At 33.3% G+C, this 20,809-nt stretch overlaps 2 protein-coding genes and 1 pseudogene across 2 annotated transcripts; 1 reads left to right on the top strand and 2 right to left on the bottom strand.

Moving 5' to 3' along the window:
- Positions 1 to 1,334: 1,334 nt before the first annotated feature.
- Positions 1,335 to 6,226, top strand: LOC110719516 (AT-hook motif nuclear-localized protein 5-like). The gene is made up of 5 exons (XM_021898468.1): positions 1,335 to 1,797; positions 2,404 to 2,471; positions 3,284 to 3,415; positions 4,758 to 4,919; positions 5,575 to 6,226. The coding sequence occupies exons 1-5, from the start codon at positions 1,335 to 1,337 to the stop codon at positions 5,788 to 5,790; spliced, it is 1,041 nt and encodes a 346-aa protein (XP_021754160.1). The 3' UTR covers positions 5,791 to 6,226.
- Positions 6,227 to 8,378: 2,152 nt separating this feature from the next.
- LOC110719280 (putative pre-16S rRNA nuclease) lies at positions 8,379 to 10,595 on the bottom strand. Its single transcript, XM_021898168.1, has 7 exons — positions 10,105 to 10,595; positions 9,767 to 9,923; positions 9,564 to 9,621; positions 9,388 to 9,456; positions 9,212 to 9,307; positions 8,971 to 9,060; positions 8,379 to 8,681 (listed from the first exon to the last, which is right to left on the bottom strand). The coding sequence occupies exons 2-7, from the start codon at positions 9,916 to 9,918 to the stop codon at positions 8,610 to 8,612; spliced, it is 537 nt and encodes a 178-aa protein (XP_021753860.1). The 5' UTR covers positions 9,919 to 9,923; positions 10,105 to 10,595; the 3' UTR covers positions 8,379 to 8,609.
- Positions 10,596 to 11,603: 1,008 nt separating this feature from the next.
- On the bottom strand, positions 11,604 to 14,413 carry LOC110719515 (annotated as a pseudogene).
- Positions 14,414 to 20,809: the final 6,396 nt, after the last annotated feature.

Here is a 20,809-nt window from a genome sequence, read left to right as displayed (position 1 = left end):
TTATTTTAAAATTCAAATTAAATTGTATTATTAGTTTATTACCCTATCATACTCTTAAGCTAAACACAAATAATTTTGAAAGGAAGAAAGTATTTTCAATATGTTTGATTAGAAGATAGGGAATAATAGACTTAAATAATCAAAGAAAGAAAATGGGCAATCCACATAAGGAGGAGCATATTATACTAAAAAAAATAAAATTGAAAGTCTATAGCCTACTCACATCCAAGTACGGATATACCACAATCCTCGGGCCGTTATGCGTGTGTTCCATCATCCCTAAAACTACTTTCTCAGTGAGTGGTACAAAGTTATAAACTATCCACTAACTTTTTCACAATTTTTATCAGAACGCGTAACTTTCTATGTACCTTTTGTACATACTATGAGATATAAGTGTTTAAATTATATTTTTAAAGTTTGAGATTCAAAGTTATCAAATGAAAACATAAAAGTGAGACATATAAATACAAAACCTAGGAAAATCTTATGAGTTAAGATTTGATCAATTAATATGTAATCTATCATATCTATCATATAAAACCCTTTCTAATCCCACTTCACAAATATTTACCATTTGTTACCATTTTACCAACAATGATAAAGTTATAAACTTGCCTCAAACCCGTATAATATTAACCCTCTTAACAAAAAACAAAAAAAAAAAAGAAAAAAAAAAGTCACCTTTAATTCAAAAAGCTCAAATCTCTATATATTTCTTTTTTTATTTTCTTTGAAACAAACACTCACACTCTCTCTCCTCTTTCTTTGAACTCACTTTCACTCTCCTCCCTCTCAAACTACTACTACTGCCATTTTTTTTCTTTCCTAATTCAAATCTAGGGTTTTCTTTTTTCTTTTTCTTATCTTGTTTTTCCCATATGATTTTTCTATCTTTTTTTCACTTTTTTGCTGCTTCTTGAGTAGTTTTTATTGAAGAGGGGGTAGGCGAGATTTCAAATTTTCTGGGGTTTGAAAGAAATCTGCTGCTGTTCAGTGAACTAAAAAAACACTTGGGAAGACTCAAAATTCAATTTTTAAGATCTGGGGCTTCTTAATTTGCCATCAAAACCCTAATTTCACCCAAATTTACAGGTTTTTTGAGTGTTTCAACTCATGGGTAAGTTCTAATTATTGCCTTTTGGGAGTAATTGAGGTTTTTTCTTCATCTAAAAGGGTTTAAACCCTAATTCTGGATCTTAAACCCTTAAAAGTTTCAGTCTTTCTTGCTGTTTGAGCATCTGGGTAAGTTTAAATCTTGGTTTAATTGAGAAATTTGAATTTCTTGGGTCAATTTAGAAGTGATTTTTGTGATAATTGGGTGAGGTAAATGTATGGATGGGAGAGAAGGTATGGCATTGCAAGGTTCAGCACCATATTATATGCATAGAGCAATTCCTGGTTCAGTTGGGTCAGGTGCAGGGCAACCTGGATTGAACACACCATCTTCAGGGTTTAGACCCTCTTCAAACCCTAATCTTTCATCTCAGCAAATTGTTAGGGCTAATAATTCTGTGGGTCCTGGATTTAATGTAGAAGGATCCCAACCCAATGTGCCTCAAGGGTTCACTATTACTGTGGCTTCAATTGGGGGTTCATTGAGTGAGCCTACAAAGAAGAAGAGAGGGAGGCCTAGGAAATATGGGCCTGATGGTTCTGGTCCTGGGGCGGCATCAGGGTCTGGTACCGTGGCGTTGGGGCTCTCCCCGTCTACCCCGAATTCGAGTTCTCTTGCGGAAAGGAAGAAGAGAGGAAGACCTCCTGGGTCTGGGAGGAAGCAGAGATTGGCTTCTGTTGGTAAGCTTAATTGTTTTACCTTGGTTTGCTTGTTTTTGATCTACTTGCCTTTTGTTGTTTTTGAAGAATGGTCATAATGGGTTAAGAGTTTATTTTGTTAAATCTGGCCTTTGATTGTTTAATGCATGTCAATTATCCCTTGCATTGTTATATTATCATTTGGACCATCATGAGACACTATGAGCTTGTTGTTCAAGAGAATGATACGAAATTGATGGTGATAGGTTTTTCATCAATATGAATTTGGTGATCATGTATTTGTGCTCAGGATCAGATTGCTATAGCTTAGAATGAAGCCAAGCATATATAGTTTTGTTTTGCGCCGTTGGAAGATTGTTGCGAGATTTCTTACTCTTACAAGTTTAGTTGTTTGAATGGTTTCTATCCATTAACATGAAGTTGAGAGCTTAATTGGAGTCTTGCTTGATAAGAATTATCCACCTGTCATTTCTTACCTACTGTAAAAATGAACTGTGTAATTAGTCACTAAATTTCATCCACCTTTTTTTTTTTAATGGGTAGAGTATTATTGATTCTGTGATGGTAATCTCCATTGCAAGAGTGCACTGTGAACTTACATTCAAATTGCATGATAACTTATTTCAGGTGACTGGATGAATAATTCAGCAGGCATTGCATTTATGCCGCATGTCATTCATGTTGCACCCGGAGAGGTATGCTAACAAGCTTAAAAGTTACTATGGACCTTGCTTATGTTTGTTCTAAGTTGATGTATAATGAGCTATTGTGTTCCGTTAACTTGGCTGGTTTATATTTAAGCCGTACTTGGAAGTCTTTAAGTGTGGAAAAATATATTCTACTACCTTGAGATTTTTCATTGGTTTTGTGTGAGGATCTTTCCCAAAGACAGATTAGGCTAAAATGCTAATACAAAGATAAAATTTCTTCAAAGATACATTATTGAATACTTCTTCTCTATAGCAGCTTCATTTTTACTTAAACATGGGTTTTATTTATAGTTGTTGAATGTAAAAGAAGATATTTGGAAGTGTATATATAGAGAGAAAAAAGAAAGTAAGAAAAGGGAAGTGTATTTATTCTATTTTAAATCAGGACATCAAATTCTGTGTTGTGGAAGTTTGTTTTGGGATGGAGGGAGCACTAGGTGTAGGAAGTGTTTATATGCTTATTGATTTGTTCTTAACTGTTTCGTTACTTAGTTCCTTGGATAGAGTTTGTCATGCCTCTTCCTTGAATAGCTATATGATTCTTAGCTTGTTAATTAGGAGAATCTAGTGCACGAATGTATGGGCCATGGAGGAGTTAGAGATTACAGAACTTAAATGAGCCAGTGTATGTGCAATACAGTGTTCCCATAAATTCAGTAACTGCTTTGAAGTGACTAGAAAGTTACACACTTAACACTTTTCTTTGGGCTAGAATTCGGTCTGCTCTGTAAATATTGAATTCTGCTACTAAGTAGTCATTGCTTATATATTAATCTACTGATGCTTGTGGTCTGCAGGATGTTGCCTCTAAAATACTCTCATTTTCGCAGCAGCGGCCAAGAGCTCTATGCATTATGTCAGGCAGTGGTGGTGTTTCTGCTGTCACATTACGTCAGCCTGGATCGGCAACTGGGACTGTCTCATTTGAGGTAAATTATTTTGTAGTGAATAGATTGTTTAGAATTTTGAACCTGTATTTGGTTTGCAAGTAGTTCATCTCACTTTCAATTAGCCACAAACTAGATTATCTGAACATGTTGTACTAGTTGCTTGTTCTTTGTTCATTATTCACTCTCTTTGTTATTATCTCTCTCTTCATGTTCTGTTGTCCAATTCTTTATCATATTACTCTAATGTATTCTTCTCCTTGTCAGAAGCCATTGTTATGGAGGTTTTTATATCTTTTTTGATGTGTTTTCCTTCAAATGATACTTGGCTCCATCACCTGAACTTTACTTGTTAGTACTAAGCTAAACTTTTTTTAGTCTTACTATGGTTTTTGTAGCCCTTATTATAGCTTATTGGAACTAAATTTTCAGGACTTTTTTTTTCCTCAATATCAATAGAGTAAGGCCTTTGTGTATGCTTCGTAACTAGTTACACCTTATCTGAGTTGTATCTGTCTGATGGTTTCTGTACATGATTTGGCTCCCATCCCTCCCACACTGAAAAGAGGATACAAACAAAAGATATTATCAAAATCCCAAACCTGAAAAAGCAGTTGGTTCTGTATCTGGCTTACTTATCTTGCTTTACAGTTTCTGTGCTCACAGTGAAAGTTTTGCATCATTTATGTTGGGAGTGTTGGAGAATTGAAACATTGTAGTTAGTGATTGTGTTGTGAATCTTAGCAATCTTAAGAAAACCAAGTGAGTTTGTATACTGATGCAGACCTGCATTAACATAAGTTGTAGATTACTGTGCGGAACCACTTTCAAGGTGGAAGTTTTATTCATTTGTTGTTTTTCTAATTGTATTGGGATAGTTAGATGCTTAATTTCATATCTGATTTATTTGCTGTGCTGATTAGAAAAAAATTATTTTAATTTTAATTCAGATAAGCTTTCAAATATTGGCCAAAACTTCCCTGTCCCCTCTATGATTTTTTCATGTTATGGTATCTAGTGATAGGCTGAATGATTTTGCTGTTCTTTTTTTTTTTTTTTGCAGGAAAATAGACTGGGTGTAGTGATTGCTTTCAGTGCTTTAATTAATAAAATCCTGAGATTTCAATTCCATGTGTTGAACCTTAGACAATTAATCTCTTGGTTATTTGAACCTTAGTCAATTGATAATGTTTTTCATTTACTTAGCATCAGTCTGGTCTAGCTATAAAATGACACTAATTGATGTGATTTCTCTGTTGTAAGAGTCTCTGAGCTGAGTCATTTTTGTTGATAACATATGTAGGGCCGTTTTGAGATACATTGATGTGATTGCTCTGTTGTAAGAGTCTCTGAGCTGAGTCATTTTTGTTGATAACATATGTAGGGCCGTTTTGAGATACTATGCTTATCTGGTTCATACTTGGTTGCTGAAACTGGTGGGTCACGTAATCGTACTGGTGGTGTTAATGTTTCTCTTTCAAGTCCTGATGGGCATGTGATTGGTGGTGCAGTCGGAGGAAGGCTGGTTGCTTCAAAGCCAGTTCAGGTATTATTAATATTAGAATGCAGCTACACATTTACTGTTTGATGCACTTCAATCATATCTGGTACTCCCAATTCCAAATTTAGAAATGAGACTGATTGGGTAGTGTACCTTTAAATAATATGTCAACTCTCTTATTGATGAATTATGAAGCCAGAAGCAGGACCATCACTTGCTTCACTTGTGATAGTATATACTACATAAGATTTGACTTTGATAGAGGTACTTGACTTTAGCCATTCACCCATTCTAAAACCAGTCATTTTTGTAATTGGTATGTGAATTCTCGCTTTTTATTTCCTTTTCCTTTCAGTTTCACTTTGAAGTTCCAACCCGGTGTTGAATACTCCTGGCTTATCTTCACCTTTTCATTTATCTGCGTCTAGTTTTGTTGCTATGGTACACCTTCATTTTAAGTTATCCCTTAAATATTTTGTAACAAAGACACCGTAAATCCATTGTTGTTATTACCGAAATGAGAGTAATTTATGCAGTGAAAGCTCTAACAAAGTTCTAACTTTGGGTATTAAGAGTCTAAATTCTTGTTCATTAGGGAAACATGAGGTTTTTTTATTTTTTTTTGCAATGCAAGGTGCGGTTAGTTGTGAGCAAGTAGAATATTTTTACCATGATGTAAGCTTATCATTTTTTTTATCAGGTTGTAGTGTGCAGTTTTGTTTATGGGAATCCGAAGGGCAAGGGCAAGGAGTCAGATTCGATAGATGATAAGAGCTCTGAACAACTTTTAAGTGATAAATCATCAGCACAGATTAATAATGCTTCTTCTAGCCAAAATGTTCCTGGCTCATGGCCTGGTTCTAAAGGACTAGATCTAAAGAATCCCAACACTGACATTGACTTGGCGAGTGGATGACACTGATAAAATACATGTCATGTTACTAGTTTGGGCGATTTGTAAATACATTGTGTTGTGTATTTAAAGCCTTTTAGATGCATGAGCTTCCGGATCATCAGTTCCTTACGGAGTAGGGTGAAAAAGATAACAGAAGTTTCCTGACCTTTGTGACGAAGCTTACGGTCTTGAAGCCCTGAGTTCAGAATCATATATTGGCTGATTTTGGGGTAGCCAGATTTGAGATAACCCAGTTTAGGTAGCAGCATTGGTAGGTGTATTTTACAGCTAAGAAGAGTTTATGATGAGTGTTTGAGTGCTTCAGATTCTGTTGTAACTCTCTAGTTGACCATTCTTAGTTTCTGATAAAATTATTTTTAATGTTATCTCCCTCATTTGTGATTGTGTCTCTTGATTATCTGCTGTTGGTTAATTCATATTGTCGTTATAGGATTCATTGTTTTTTCTGAGTTTTTAATGAATATGATAATACACTTTAGAAGGTAATGAGGATGGTATTCTGTGAAGACTGCAATTTCTATTATACGCTCGGGGCTTTATGCACTCTCAAAGGAGTTTTCCTCTTGATCTACGAGATACCATGGAAGATCAACTATAGAGGTATGGTCGGCGTTCATAAGATAAATTTATCAAAACATTTTCCAGTACATCTCAATATTAGTCTTTCAATAAACATGGCGCTTACAGAATTTTGGATCATTTAGCCACATGAATCAAAAGATATTCCAGAAGCATATGCCATAATGAATTGAACGTAGTCAGGAGCCAGCCCCTTTTACTTTTAAAGGAAGCAATACACGTAGTATTATACTCTGAAATTGCCTAAATTGCCCCCCTATTCCTTCATACCCCCTCAGTACTCAGTATCTTTTAAGTGTTACTCGCCCCCCGGGAGGAATATGTGCTTCTAAAAGATCTTTCATACTGTGCCCAATCCCAAAGTTTGACAGATTTATCGCTCCGACCGAAGGTTCTTACAGCTTACTTGGTATGTACAACCACTTTTTTTTTTTTCATTATTCGGACTAGTCAACATGTACACTTTTATAATATCAACCCACAGAATTGGAGTGAGTCCAGCTAGCTTTGATGAACTAGCAATGTAAAATTAAACTTCTCACTCTTCCCATCTTCTAAATTGTAAAGGCAAGTAATATCTTTGTCATCGTGATCCCATAGAGGCCAAAGGGAGTTCGAAACTATGAAAATCAATCTCGAATATCGATTTAAAAATAAAATAAAATATCAACCAACAAAAGCTAGTTGGCGTCCATTATTTATTATAATTATTAAGAATTAATATTGAGCATTCTAGAATAGCATCATCAAATATGGCTGCTACCAAGATTGCTGAACAAATTGAATTCTTGGAAGACTTTGAAATACAGTATTTGGTATGGTTTGCACTCAAATTCTCAATGGAGATCAGCCGTCAAACAGGTGAAGTTTCAAATGTCAACAAGAAGGCTAGATGAAGAGAAGGAAGCATCAACAAAGATATTGACGTTGAATGTGGAGAAATGTATTAAGATTTTTCGTAGTGGGATTCGAGGGAGGGCAGAAGGATTCGGCAGAGTAAGACAAATGCAGCAATTCGACATTTGATCTGCTTTAAGGAGGTTCGAGCAGGGGTTTTTTTTTTGCAGTTCTATGCTTCTTGATACGCACATAACTACATAGAGTTGAACTTTACAATACATATACCAATTTAATACCATTGTTAGAATATATATCAAATGCACAAAAAAAATTCTAAACACTGATAAATTAAAAATTTATAATCAAATTAATTGTTAAATCTTATAAAAAACACTTATATTATAGATAGAACAAAATTTACTCAAGGAGCAAAGTCATAAAAACATCATAACCATGAACCTAAAATTGGTGCAAATTAACAGCAATAGTTGCATAAAATTATAGGGTTGGTACCTCAAGCCACATTAATGGAGCAAATTCTCTTGAATATGATGAATCATCATAATAAGACTCAATGCGCTTATCATCTAAAGTGTTGTTGATGGTGTAGTGTTGGCTTGAAACTTCATTACTATTAATAAAATATTAACCTAAAACTATGAACCGGTAAAAGTGTAACACTTATTAAAACAAGGAGGGAGTAACTACAATTTATGAGTACACAGCTAGAATGATATCTAAAAGCTAAGAATTATTCACCATCTACCTCTATCTCTATAAGCATATTGACGAAGCTTAATGTTGATGACTGGAGAATTTCATTGGTTCTTGTTATATATAGGTAATTTATTTTACTATTCAGGCTAAGTGTCTCGATCTCCTCCAATCAAAACATTTCCAGAAAGTTTTTGCAAAGACATCTCAAAGAGAGGTACAACTACCCGTACCAGTAAAATTTTGAGATGAAATATCTTTATTAAAATTTGTAAATTTTGGATTATATGAGTTTTGTACATAATTATTTTTGTGCTCATCCCGGGTATATAATAGCCATATTGCCCCCGAACACTACATATACTTTTATAAGGGAAGATAGGGCAGAAGACTAGTAACTTCAGGTAAAAAAAAAAAGTCCATAATGTACCTCTACATCTTTCAGATGTCATATGTAAGATTTTAACCATCGAGGCCTGAGGCAGATGTATCATTGACAAGTTAAAAGAAAGCACTTAACATTACAATTGTATTGCTGTACAGAAAATGGCCATATGCAGCATAGCAATGTTAGGCTTAAGATCATTGGAGTAAAGATGCTCATAGAATTTAAACACATGCAGTGAGAAGTCCAAGAGCTTAACATGAAACATCCTAATGCAAACGTAGAGCAGTTTGAGAGCATATCAGCATACAGCGGTAGAATGATCTTCTACATCAGGATTCAGTCCACACCGGTTGACATAGTCCAGGTACCCCTGTCACAAGAATATGGTTGATCAGACATTTTTTTGCAAGAATTGAAGGGTATACTGATCATTTGATGAATATTTCAATACATAGGTTACACAACTAAAAAAAATGAATAGCGGTGACGGGATAGAACTTAGCACACAGTTTTGTGATTCATTATAAAACAGTGTAAAATTTTCTAATGGCAATTGACTCGACTTCAAAGATTAATATCAGCAGCAGCCTCAAGTATTTGGCTAGTTGAGTTGCACATGAGTGTATTATTGATGTTAAAAGCAACACTACAACCCTTACCTGCAAAATTCCCACAGCGGCAAATTTGTCAAGCATAGTTTTCAGTTCCACTGGATGTAATGTTAATGGCTGCAATAGTAAGTCGACGTTCTGAAAACCAAAAGAAAATCATCAATCTGATCAGGAAAGTTATCCACCCATATATTGGCATTTTGACTTCGATCACCCTTCAATAAAAGAGTAATTACATGTTCGAGTTAAGACTTCTACTGAGAAAGCATCTAAATAGGCTATTTGTTACCTTTGATGTATAGCACTCATTCCAATATGTATATTTCACACCTTCTAGTTTCCTAGTTTTGCACAGATCATCTACGAAAATTTTCACTTGTGCACCCTGATCAACAAAATGGAAAAGCATCAAACAACAAGTGTTAACTAGTCACATACACCACAACCATCTGCGGAAGAACATACATCTGGACTTGGCCGCTGTCTATCAAAAGGGCAGCCAACAACAAAGCCTGATAGGGAAAACTCTGAAATCTACAAGCAAGAAGAAAAGACCGGTTAGAACAACAAATAAATTGACCCCATTGTAAGTACATCTTGTAACATAATCAAACACATTATCAAGGCAGGGCATCCATTACCAAACTTGTGAAATCAGCCGCCATCATATCAATATTAAATTTCTTTCTGAGTAAAACACTGCATGAACAAATTCAAGTGAAATTTCAGGACAAAAATACAGCATAAATAAGAAATTGACTAATAAATTACATTCAAGACAGCACAGCAGAAAGTATTCAAATTAGCATTTTACTTTGGCAATACAAAGAGTGCAAAAATCAACCTTAAAGGTTTAGCAATTTTGTTATCTGGGTCTGAAACAGCAAGTCCAACATACTTATCACCAACGTCCAATCCCAAAAACCGACCTCGTTCGAGTGCATTCTTTGTCTTTGCTAATTCTTGAAACAAGGTCAGTGGCTTCATATACCTCATTATCACTGCAACCCCATTAAACAAGTAATGTGAATCAGTACCAATGACAAAAAAAAGTTCACTGGGGCATTTTGTCGAACACTTGGTATGCACAGCTTTATTTGAGCATACTGTTAAAACTAAAACAAATTCGAAAGAGTTAGTTAATCAATGAAAGAATATAAGACAATGATTCGATTCATTTACCTAGCTGGTCGGGTTGATTGAGGACAATTTCTGGAAAAGTTTGAACATGAAATTAGTAATAATATGAGAAGTTATCAGTTCTAATTTGAACTACTGAGTACAGAGTACTTGACTACTTGTAGTATGTCCAAGGGTTGGCAAATATAGATAGTTAACCTCCAAAATCAAATTTTATACTACGTATTTGTTAGTCATTTCAAGTTCAAGTATGTGGTAGGTTTTACCCTTTTTTATTTTATTATTTATTTATTTATTTTTTAGAAGAAAAAGGATTTCATTAATGAAATATAGCTAAACGGGACTTACAAACAATTTCTAGGAAATCTAAAATTCCAACACATGTACAACTTACCTTAGAACTAGTTACATTGCAGATTAGATCAACGATCGCGTTAATAAAAAACTTCATCCGAACCAATACAATCTGTGAGTTAACACTAATTCGGGTTGAGATCCACAGATGAGTAGTTGTTTGGGTGAAAAAAACTCATATGGCCTTCTACATATTTTCGGAGACGATGAAACCCTAAATTTTCAATCTTTAGCACACGAACAAACAAAAAAAAAAGCCTAATTGAATAAACACCATCATAAAAATGGGATTCATTTATCAAAAGCAATTAAAAAGTTTTTTGGGGCTTACCGCCGGTAAAAACATCGGTGAAAGCCCCTACAAAAAAATTACAATTGAGATTAGAAGAAAAGAGATGAAAGAGAAACAGTAAAAAAGAAGAGCGAAGGAAAACCTTTTTCTTGACAGTATTGCACAATTGCATAGCTCAAATATCTTTATTATCAAATGAGAAAATACACTTTTCATCACTAAATGGGCTCCACAGATGTTGATAATCTTGATATGATTACGAAAATGACATTGTTAACTAAGCAAATTTGTTGATTTATTTACATTTTACCATTTGATAAACAAATTTGATAAGAGTTTCCTCCTAACAAATTTTATTCTGTATTTGAAAAATAAGAAATTTATACACTTCGCCTTATTGACAAGCTTTTAGTCTATCTATTGTAGGCCATGTCTATAAAAATCAAGTCTATTCTCAATTTGTACAATCTTGGTTTAATTGGAGCTTTGAAGGCCTTAAAATGGAACTTGATTACTAAAAACTATGCAATCATTGATTCGATTTAGTGTGTATTTCTAATTATCTAATCTTAATATATTATTAGTCTGTATATGTTATCAAAATTTGGCAATAAAAACAAAAATAAGAAAACACGATATAGTTTGATCTATGTAGTAGGATACTAATATTATTCAATAATAATTTGCTTAGATAAGGCGATGAGAATACATCTTTAATACTCACATCTCTAAAGTTTTATTTTACTTCCTCCACTTTACTTTTGTTTAAGAGCCTTTTATATATTTATTTTTTAATTAGTGTTAAATGCTTAAAGTATTAGCCACTCAAACCTCTTTAACACTATGAATGTATGTTGAAAATGCTGTGAACCTCATAAGGTTTAGGGATCAGCAATTCAGCATATTCTGAATTTCATGTCATCTTCAGGCTAATAATAGAGATAAATCCAAATTTTTGCAACAATTTCTTTAGCAACAAATTACAAGAGAAAATAACTGAAAACAGTTACTTTCATTGTTTAATAAAGTCTACTGCTTTCAACAGAAAATTACAAGTCCAAATACAGATTTAGAGATGAGAGTAAAGACTGGTACACGCGATATAACATCTTCTCATATAAGACTGAATCAGCTTCCTCAACCACATTGCCATGCCTTGTTGTGGCTTGTACAAACATATAATGTCTCAACTACATGAAATAATATCCTGTTTCATGGAATGCAAATTATGCAATTGTTAGACTCTTTGTTGCACTAAAAAAATTTCCCGTGTTTCAATTCTAGAGAGTCAAAATGGACATGATATTTTCATACTCCAAACAAACAGATAAAAAAGATTCCAAATATTGTAAAAACCAAAGATTCATACGTATGTTGAATGACTATATTTCTATCAAGTCTGCGTAGAAATTTTTTTCATGCAAACCGAAGTTATAGGCTTTTATAGCTGTACCTTAGTTGGAAGAATGTGCAATGCACATACGTAGTATTTGATAAGCAAGGCAGCAATTTAGGCAATCTCCAACAGCCTTTTTATATCATACTGCAACAAAAGGGTCATCAGAATAGTATAGAGTTCACTAGTCCAGGATGACTTGAATCCAGAGGAAGTTTTACTCACTAAATTATCAGTCAGTGAACCTCCTCTTACCTCTAGGCTGAAAGGTGAAGTTGTGGGATAATATCTGCCAACGACCTGGCCATCCTTGTCAACAAGGAACTTGGCAAAATTCCATTGGATATCATCTCCGAAGATTCCCCATTTACCCAACTTCAAGTACTGGTACAAGGGGGGAGCGTTTTCTCCATTGACTTCGATCTACAATTGTAACATGCAAGACAGATAAACATTCAAGATGTTAACACCAAAACTTGTAAGAGTTTGAAGATCTTTACTGGCCTCTACCACAGAATTCTCAATGAAATCATAGAAAATATTTGAAGAGGTCAAACAATGTGAACAGACTCTCCAATTTGGATGTGGAGAAGAACATTGTAAAGTTTCTTGTAGCACACATTATTTTTATATGTAGGAGTGACTAATGAGAACTTTGAAAACATTTCTCTCGTTTCCCCTCCTTATTCTCACATGCTCTTCTCTTTTCCCATCTACCACTTGCAACCAGATAATTCCTAACAGAGCTACAGAAGTATCGAACTTGAAAAACTAGCGGACAGCATTTGGAGTTCATCCCAATACCACAAACTTTCTTGAACCTCCTACGACAGGATACTGATGATATCAGAACATGCAGGGTGCAGATGAGTTTGTGCTAAATCTATATTGGTATCTCGATGAAAGAGCCAAGAATCCTAGTCTGATGAGGACATGTTTCCATGATATTGGGGCAATAAAATCATCGTAGCAGGAGCAATTCCACATAATGGAGATGCAACACTGATAACATGAAGTAGTTACTAAATATTATCAGTTTATTCTGAACTCAATCCTCCTATAAACTGGTGAGCTATGACCAAAGCATACATTGTAAACATTTAGTTACTAAAAACTAGTGAGCTATGACCAAAGCATACACTGTAAACATTTAGCTACTAATAACAATAGCTAAAATCTGAGCCCAAACCTCCTACAAGCTTGTAATGCTATGATTAAAACATAAGTACTAACAGTCTAACATATATATAGGCTAGCATTACAAATTCAAGTTCAAATTACTGTTTCTTGGCACTCTTAGAAATATGAACACACAAAAAAATGGAAAATGACATTTCTTGACATAACAACAACAACAAAACCAAAACCTTAAATTTGCTGCCAATATAGGTTACCAGGAAAATGAAAACATTCTCTTTCACCCCGCGAAAACTACTTCAAGAGCAAGTAATATGCAAGACTATCTCCACAACTTGGATGCTATGTAGAAGGCCAGTCCAAACAAACAATTCAGACTAAAAGAATAAACAAAGAGACAAATATACTAATGTAATTATCTAGGGAAGAAACTATCTTGTCCTATGTCTACCTTGTCAAAGATAGGAAAATCCGACTTAAATCGAGTGCAAACGAATTCGATGATCTCATCATTGCTTCCCGGCTCCTCATCGCCGAACTGATTACAAGGGAAGGCCAATATCTCAAGGCCTAAAAATACAAGATTTCCAATATTCACACATTACCATTAAACTAATTTAGCCACAAAATTAACAAAAGCAATAAGATAATTATAGCTAAAAATTGAATTTAAATATATAGATAATGACCTTGATCTTTGTACTTGTCATATAATTTATTTAGCTCAGTGTAATTTGAGTTGGTCATTCCACTTGACAAAATTTTAACCAAAAAACAGTTACTAATTAGTAATTAATTAAACATTTACTAATCCACTAATTAGCAAAAAAATTGAATAGCAAATATTGAAGTACCATTTAGAAGCAACATTAACAATCAGCAAAACTTTGCCCTTATACTCACTAATTTGACATCATTTCCTTTGGCATCCTACAAATTATAAGAGATTAAGCAATTTTAACTAAAAATTTAAACAATTGATGAAAAAGGGTTATATAAGAAAATGAAGGAAGATGAAGAAAGCGAATACCTTGATAGTGAAATTGTAGATTGATTGTGGGGTTTCAGTGGGTTGACTTGCCATTTGGCTTCAGCCTATGAAATTAACCAAATCTATCGTCGTTTATTTATTTTTTTAAGAAACCAAATCTATCGTCTTCGTCTTCTTCTTGTTCTGTTTTTCTTTTTAAAAACATTTTAACAAAATAAAATAAATTGTGTTGGATATTTGGAATTTTGGATCGTGGTGTTGGGTATCCGTATGTTTTTTTGGGCCCAAAATTTGTCAAAAGGCTTTTTGTGTGTCTACACTTCATTTGACTTATACCACAAATTTTTGGCTAGTTTCCGACCAGCTAACACTTTGGCTGGTCTCTCTATTCGAAAAATGAATATTTAGAATATCAAAATTGAACATTTTATAATTGAACATATTTTGGTGTTGTATTTTTTAAAATTAAATATAATGCAATAAATATTAAATGAACAATTATTTACACGAAAGTGAACAAGATAACATTTACACTTTTTATTGAATAGACATTAAATTTAATGCATATAAATATTATATTAACTATTGAACATTCACTTACACAAATATGAATAAAATAACATTTTTAACTTTTTATCGCATTACATTAAATAAGTCTGAGTAATAAGTATATTTTTTTAAAAAATAATGTTAGAATCATGAACATGTATCGTTAAAATCGAGAGCATTAATAACCCTAATGAATATGAACATTCAACTTTTTTTAACTTTATAAAATATAGCTCATGTAACTATGTGCTTTTTAAAGTGAAAAGAACACATATTAAAAGGAAAATGCCTTAATTTGTTCAATTTTCTTGAATGAATGTCTTGCAATTCGCTGAAATGTATGATTAATACCAATTAAATAAATCAATAAAATATTTTTTTAATGATGAACAAAATGCTAATGTATGACACTATAATGCTAATGTTAATTGAAAATACTTTACAATAAAAATGAACATTTTATAAAACTGAGCAACCACAAAAAACAGTATTAATTAAAAAAATGAACATTTGTTTCATAAGAATGAACATCATATTACATGAAAATGAACATTTAATTTATGAGAAATACAAATGTACTTGAACATCCGTTATACAAATGAACATCTAATTTCATATTTTTAAATATTAAAATAAATGAATAAATAATTTTTTTATTAACGTAATACAGAAATAAACATACACTTTTATGATTATGAACATTTTGCAATTATTAACTTAAACATCATTCTATACTCTTTAATAGTAAATTATTCATATATGAACCTACGACATATGAGAATGAACATATATTGATTTTATAATGAACAAAATAGTAAAATATGTTCAGTTATAAAATGATCAATTTTGTTATATTAGATATTCATTTGCCAACGAAGGATCAACCAAAGTTGGCTGGTCATGGGACCAGCCAATACTAATTATTTATGTATTAATTTTGACCATAATTTTTTACTAATATAATAAAAACATATTTTATCACAAAAAAAAAATGTGTTGTTAGATAGGTATTAATATATCAATCAATTATAGCCTTAATCCCATAAGCGGGGCTAGGTATCAAAGCCTTAATTTTCGTTCTCATTTCAAACAACTCCGCCAGTGGGTTTTCCCGCTGCCAGTCCCAAGCCTGGATAAAGGAGGAGGGTTTTGGTAGGCCAGTGACAGCCACGGTAAAACTTTGTCACGTCACATGCATGACATAGGTATTAATATAAAGTTTCATGATATAATTTTTAAATTAATTTTCATTAATATTTAATTATATAAATTTAAAGCCAAAGTAGTGCATTGGCATGTGTGTAAAGTTGACTGTGTCAGATATTTTGGGACAGAGGGAGTATTACCGCAAATTCTTAGCTACACACTTGTGCAGCCATATGAACATACATTATTTCAAATATGAACATACAATGTTTTTTTCTTTTCTTATATTTTAACTCCCACTCTTCTTCTTTATTACCTCTTTCCTCTATTTTCTTCTCATTTCAAACTTTTTACTCTCCTTTTTTTTCCCTTTCCTTATAAGTTAATTTTCGTTCTCACCTCACTTTCCTTCAATCATTAAACTTCTTTGTCCTTCTACTTTGGCATTCTCCAATTCATCACCATTGTAACATTCTCCATCGTCATCATCTTTGTCACGATCGTAGTATTTTGTAAAAATTTTGTAAGAAAAAAAAAACACGTAGTATTTTAAAATTGAACACTTAATACAAAAATGTACATTTGGTACACTAAAAATAAACATTTAGTACATAAAAAATGAACATTTTATCTTTATTTTTCGTTAATAATTATATACAATGAATTTGAACTTATATAAATACATAAACATCATGTTCATTTTTAATATACTAAATATTCATAATTGTTTTTTACGTGTTCATATTTTTAAGTGCGCATTTTTTTTATACTAAATGTTTATTTTATTTAATGTATTCTTCAGGGGTGGTGTGACTCGGATTGGGCTACTTGTCCACTCACTCGACGATCATTGACAGGTTGGCTAGTGTTCTTAGGCCAATCTCCTATTTCATGGAAGACAAAGAAGCAGCCTACAGTTTCTATGTCTTCAAGAATATCGTTCTATGGCAGCAGTAACTTGTGAACTGAAGTGGTTAAAAAGTTTTTTATTGAGCTTGGGAGTACATCATCCAATAGCTATACCATTGTTTTGTGATAGTCAGTCAACTCTACACATTGCTAAAAATCCGGTTTTTTCATGAAAGAACCAAACACATCGAGGTTGACTGTCACTTTGTGAGAGATGCCATTACAGATGGTACTATTGCTTTTTCATATGTGCCTACAAATTCCCAGTTGGCAGATATTTTTACGAAGGCACTTGGCAAGCGACAACTTACTTTTTTATTGTCCAAGTTAGGCATTTTCGATCCCCACCATGCTCCAACTTGAGGGGGGGGGGGGGTGTTACGATACATGAGAAAGATTTGATATGATTTGGTTAAGATACTTAGTTGGCAAAGATAAGTTATATGTTAAGTAGATAATATTCTTAATATTCTTGCCATAATTATCTTGTACTCGATTATATATTTCGGCCAAGAGCCATGAATGAAGGCTAAGCAAATATTCTTGATTATTTTTTCACAATTATCATGAGAACATTCACCACCTTTTTAAAGAGGGCTATATGTAATTGAGATAGCATATCATTATTTTAATTTATACGAAGTATGTAGTAGAAAGTAGAAACAAATCAAACAATGGTGTTATATCCATTTGTTCCCTTTTGTTTGTCCTATTAGGATAAGATCATAGGACTAAATGTAGTGAATATGAAAGTAATTAAAAACCTGGACTTTCCATAATCATGGTAATTATTGTGTAGGATAGATTATTCAAATGAACAACTCAAGAGAATTACATCATATTTAGTGGATGAAAATGAAATAAATATAAGGTTATGACATAATGCGGCATTGTTAATGCCCTATCTAAGAACAATATTAAGTAAATTGGCGGGAGAAATTACTCTGTAATTTGTTAGTTAGGGCAAGTATATAAAGTAGACGTGTATGATTGTGGACTTTTAGCTTAGTAAAAGTGCATTAATGTGGGATTGTGGACTTAAGCTACATTGGGCAAGTGATGGTATGTCATTTAAAAACATGGTTCCATTACCCTTTTCTCGGATGTCTTAATTATCTCAAAAATGATACTAGGGCAAGCATTATTAGTCAAGATTCAAATAGCTATTATTGTTGTTAATTTCTAATTGAAAGCTAGGCCAGTCAAAGGGCAACTCATGGATGTATTTAGGAATCAAACACATAAACTTGTAACCTAAGCCCACAATGTACGGGCTCCTATTCTGTACACCCGGGTGTACCTTTCAGGAGCATTTTTGTAATTTTATAGCAATTCTTTCATGTTAATGACGCTTGATCAAAGTTCTTTTTGTACGATACAATTTCACTCTTTCTCCCAAAATTATTATCTACAAAAATTCTCTCAATAATTTTACAAAAATTCGCGCAAATAAGATTTATTCAACAATTTCATGATATTAAAGCTGTAAATTATCAAGATTGAAACAAAAAACCTTCAACAAGCTTAGCATTAATGGCGAATTTGGTTTTACTCATTAATAATCCTATTTAGACAATTTTTCATCAATCTCAACAACAATCTAATCTACCAGGTATTGACTTTTACATTCATTGGTTAATAACTTTTGAAAGCTAACTTATTAAATTGATTTACATTTCAATTGCAGAAACGTAAATTTAAATGAGCATAAATTGATCTTGATTATTTAGCAAAATTTGAATGAGCATATTCTTAATTGTAGTGTAATTGAGTAAATTGAGGTAATTAATGAGCATAATTTGATGTATTTAAGTAGCATAATAATAACTGAGGAGACCCCATTTATCTACTAGATAAACTTTACCATGATATCCCAAGAAAGGAGAATAAAAAAATGTTGCGGAGTATAATTTTTTGGTAATCTGGAAAAGTTAAATGAAAAGTTAAATGTGGTCCCTTCACATGAAATAACGGTTTTAACTGCCGTTAGATGAAACTAACCATGGTTAAGCCTGTCTTTAATTCCTGGGTACTTTACATCTTCCAAAAAGGCTTAAAAAAAAATATACTTAGGAATAAAACCCTTAACCTTGCCCAAAGCCATTTTACAATTTACATGCATGAAAACGAAAAATTAACAAATTACATGAAATAGGGACATGAAAAATAATGTAAAAATCTCTTTAAAAAGACAATATTATGGGCATATGTTTTAATGAAAAAAGAGAAACAAAGAATAAAAGCTAAATAATATAATAATTTAAGGTAGGATTTTATGTGTTAGAAAAGATCGATTAGTATTGTGGAAAACGTTAGTTAAAAAGAAAACTCACATTTATTTTGGTTATGGTTTTGATTTTGATTGTTAGGATGAGCTTCAATCTTGTGTCACATATAGCGAAACGAAAACGCGATCCGCATGTATCACATATATTGTTAGGATGAGCTTGTTATGCCTTGATTTACTGTGATCTTTCAAGGACAAAGCTTTTTGGCTTACAGAGAGAAACAGAAAAGGAAAAGAGATAAAGAGTGAGAGTGAGAAGAAGAAAATCAAAAGATCTCTTCTGCATTTATATACACGTCGAAAAACATTTCAAGATTTGCATCACATTACTACCATATTCGCAAATCACATTAATTATAGCAATTAAAAACCCTAATTTAACAAATGAAAATAAAAAATTCAAATAAAACCAAAAGAAACACCAAATTGCATAAAAAAAAAACCCAAAATATTAAACTAGGGTTTATAACAAGAATTTGGAGAATTTTTCTTACAATTATTTGGGTCTTTTGGCGGATGATCTCTTCTTTTGTGTGCTTCCAAATCAACAGGATATCGAAATTTCAATTTACAAACATTACACTCGAACTCATTCTCTCTATGTTTCGATTTAGTGTGTTTCTCCAATCCTTTATCGCCTTGAAGATTTTTTCCACAGACAAAACAAAGCGGCATTGCAAAAATTTTGGAAAACAAGAAAAGAGATGGAAATTGGGAAGAGAAATTGCGAGTTGCATCGGTTCGTCGATTGTTCAAATTGAAAAAGAAAGGAAAAAAAAATCTTATAAAGGTGAAATTCTCAGGGAGGGCACGCAGGAAAATTCATGTTCATCAGGCTGATTTGAATGAATTGTAAATTAAGGGCAAAGGTGTCTTTTCGCAATTAAAGTCAGGGGCTTTAATGTCACTATGCCCATTAACACCCAAAACATCTAAATGACATGGTAGACGTTCTGTTTAGTCAAACTAACATCTGACTAGTCAATGTTCTAACGACTGTTCATAGGAATTTGCATTCTCGTACCTATTTATTATATACACCTGGGTGTAGAGCTAAGTAGGCAAGTAACTGACAATCTTGACCCGACCCGAATGACCCGACTCGAATGACTAGACCTGTGACCCGAAATTGACCCGAAAACGTAAACCCGAAATTGACCCGAACACAAAGCTGACCCGACCCGACCCATACCTGACCCGATACCCGAATTAACTCAACCCGAAATTGATCCGATACTCGAAGCGACCCAACCCGAAATGACCTGAAACCCGAAGTGACCCGAATTGATGGACCCGAACGAACCCGAAACCCGAAGCGACCCGAACTATACCCGAAATGACCCGCTTGACCCCCTTGTCCATCTAACTTATCCCGATTGTCCTTCGGGATGTGGGCATATGCGATGCACCCGAAAACTTTGAGGTGCTCAACTCTTGGCTTTCGTTTGTGCCAAGCTTCATATGGTGTCATGCTTCGTATTGCTTTTGTGGGAGATCTGTTGAGGATGTAGACAAATATGTAGACTGCTTCGGCCCAAAAATATTTAGGTAGATTTTTTCCTTGCATCATACTTCGGGCCATTTCAACAATTGTCCTGTTTCTCCTTTCCGCAACACCATTTTGTTGTGGTGTGTGTCTAACTGTGAGCTCCTTTTTAATTCCTTGTGCTTTACAAAATTTGTTGA

The sequence above is a fragment of the Chenopodium quinoa genome, unplaced genomic scaffold, assembly GCF_001683475.1.
Source record: "Chenopodium quinoa cultivar QQ74 unplaced genomic scaffold, ASM168347v1, whole genome shotgun sequence".
Classification (NCBI taxonomy): domain Eukaryota; kingdom Viridiplantae; phylum Streptophyta; class Magnoliopsida; order Caryophyllales; family Amaranthaceae; genus Chenopodium; species Chenopodium quinoa.
Note: the sequence above shows the minus strand (reverse complement) of the source record. Positions and strands in the feature narration are given on the sequence as shown.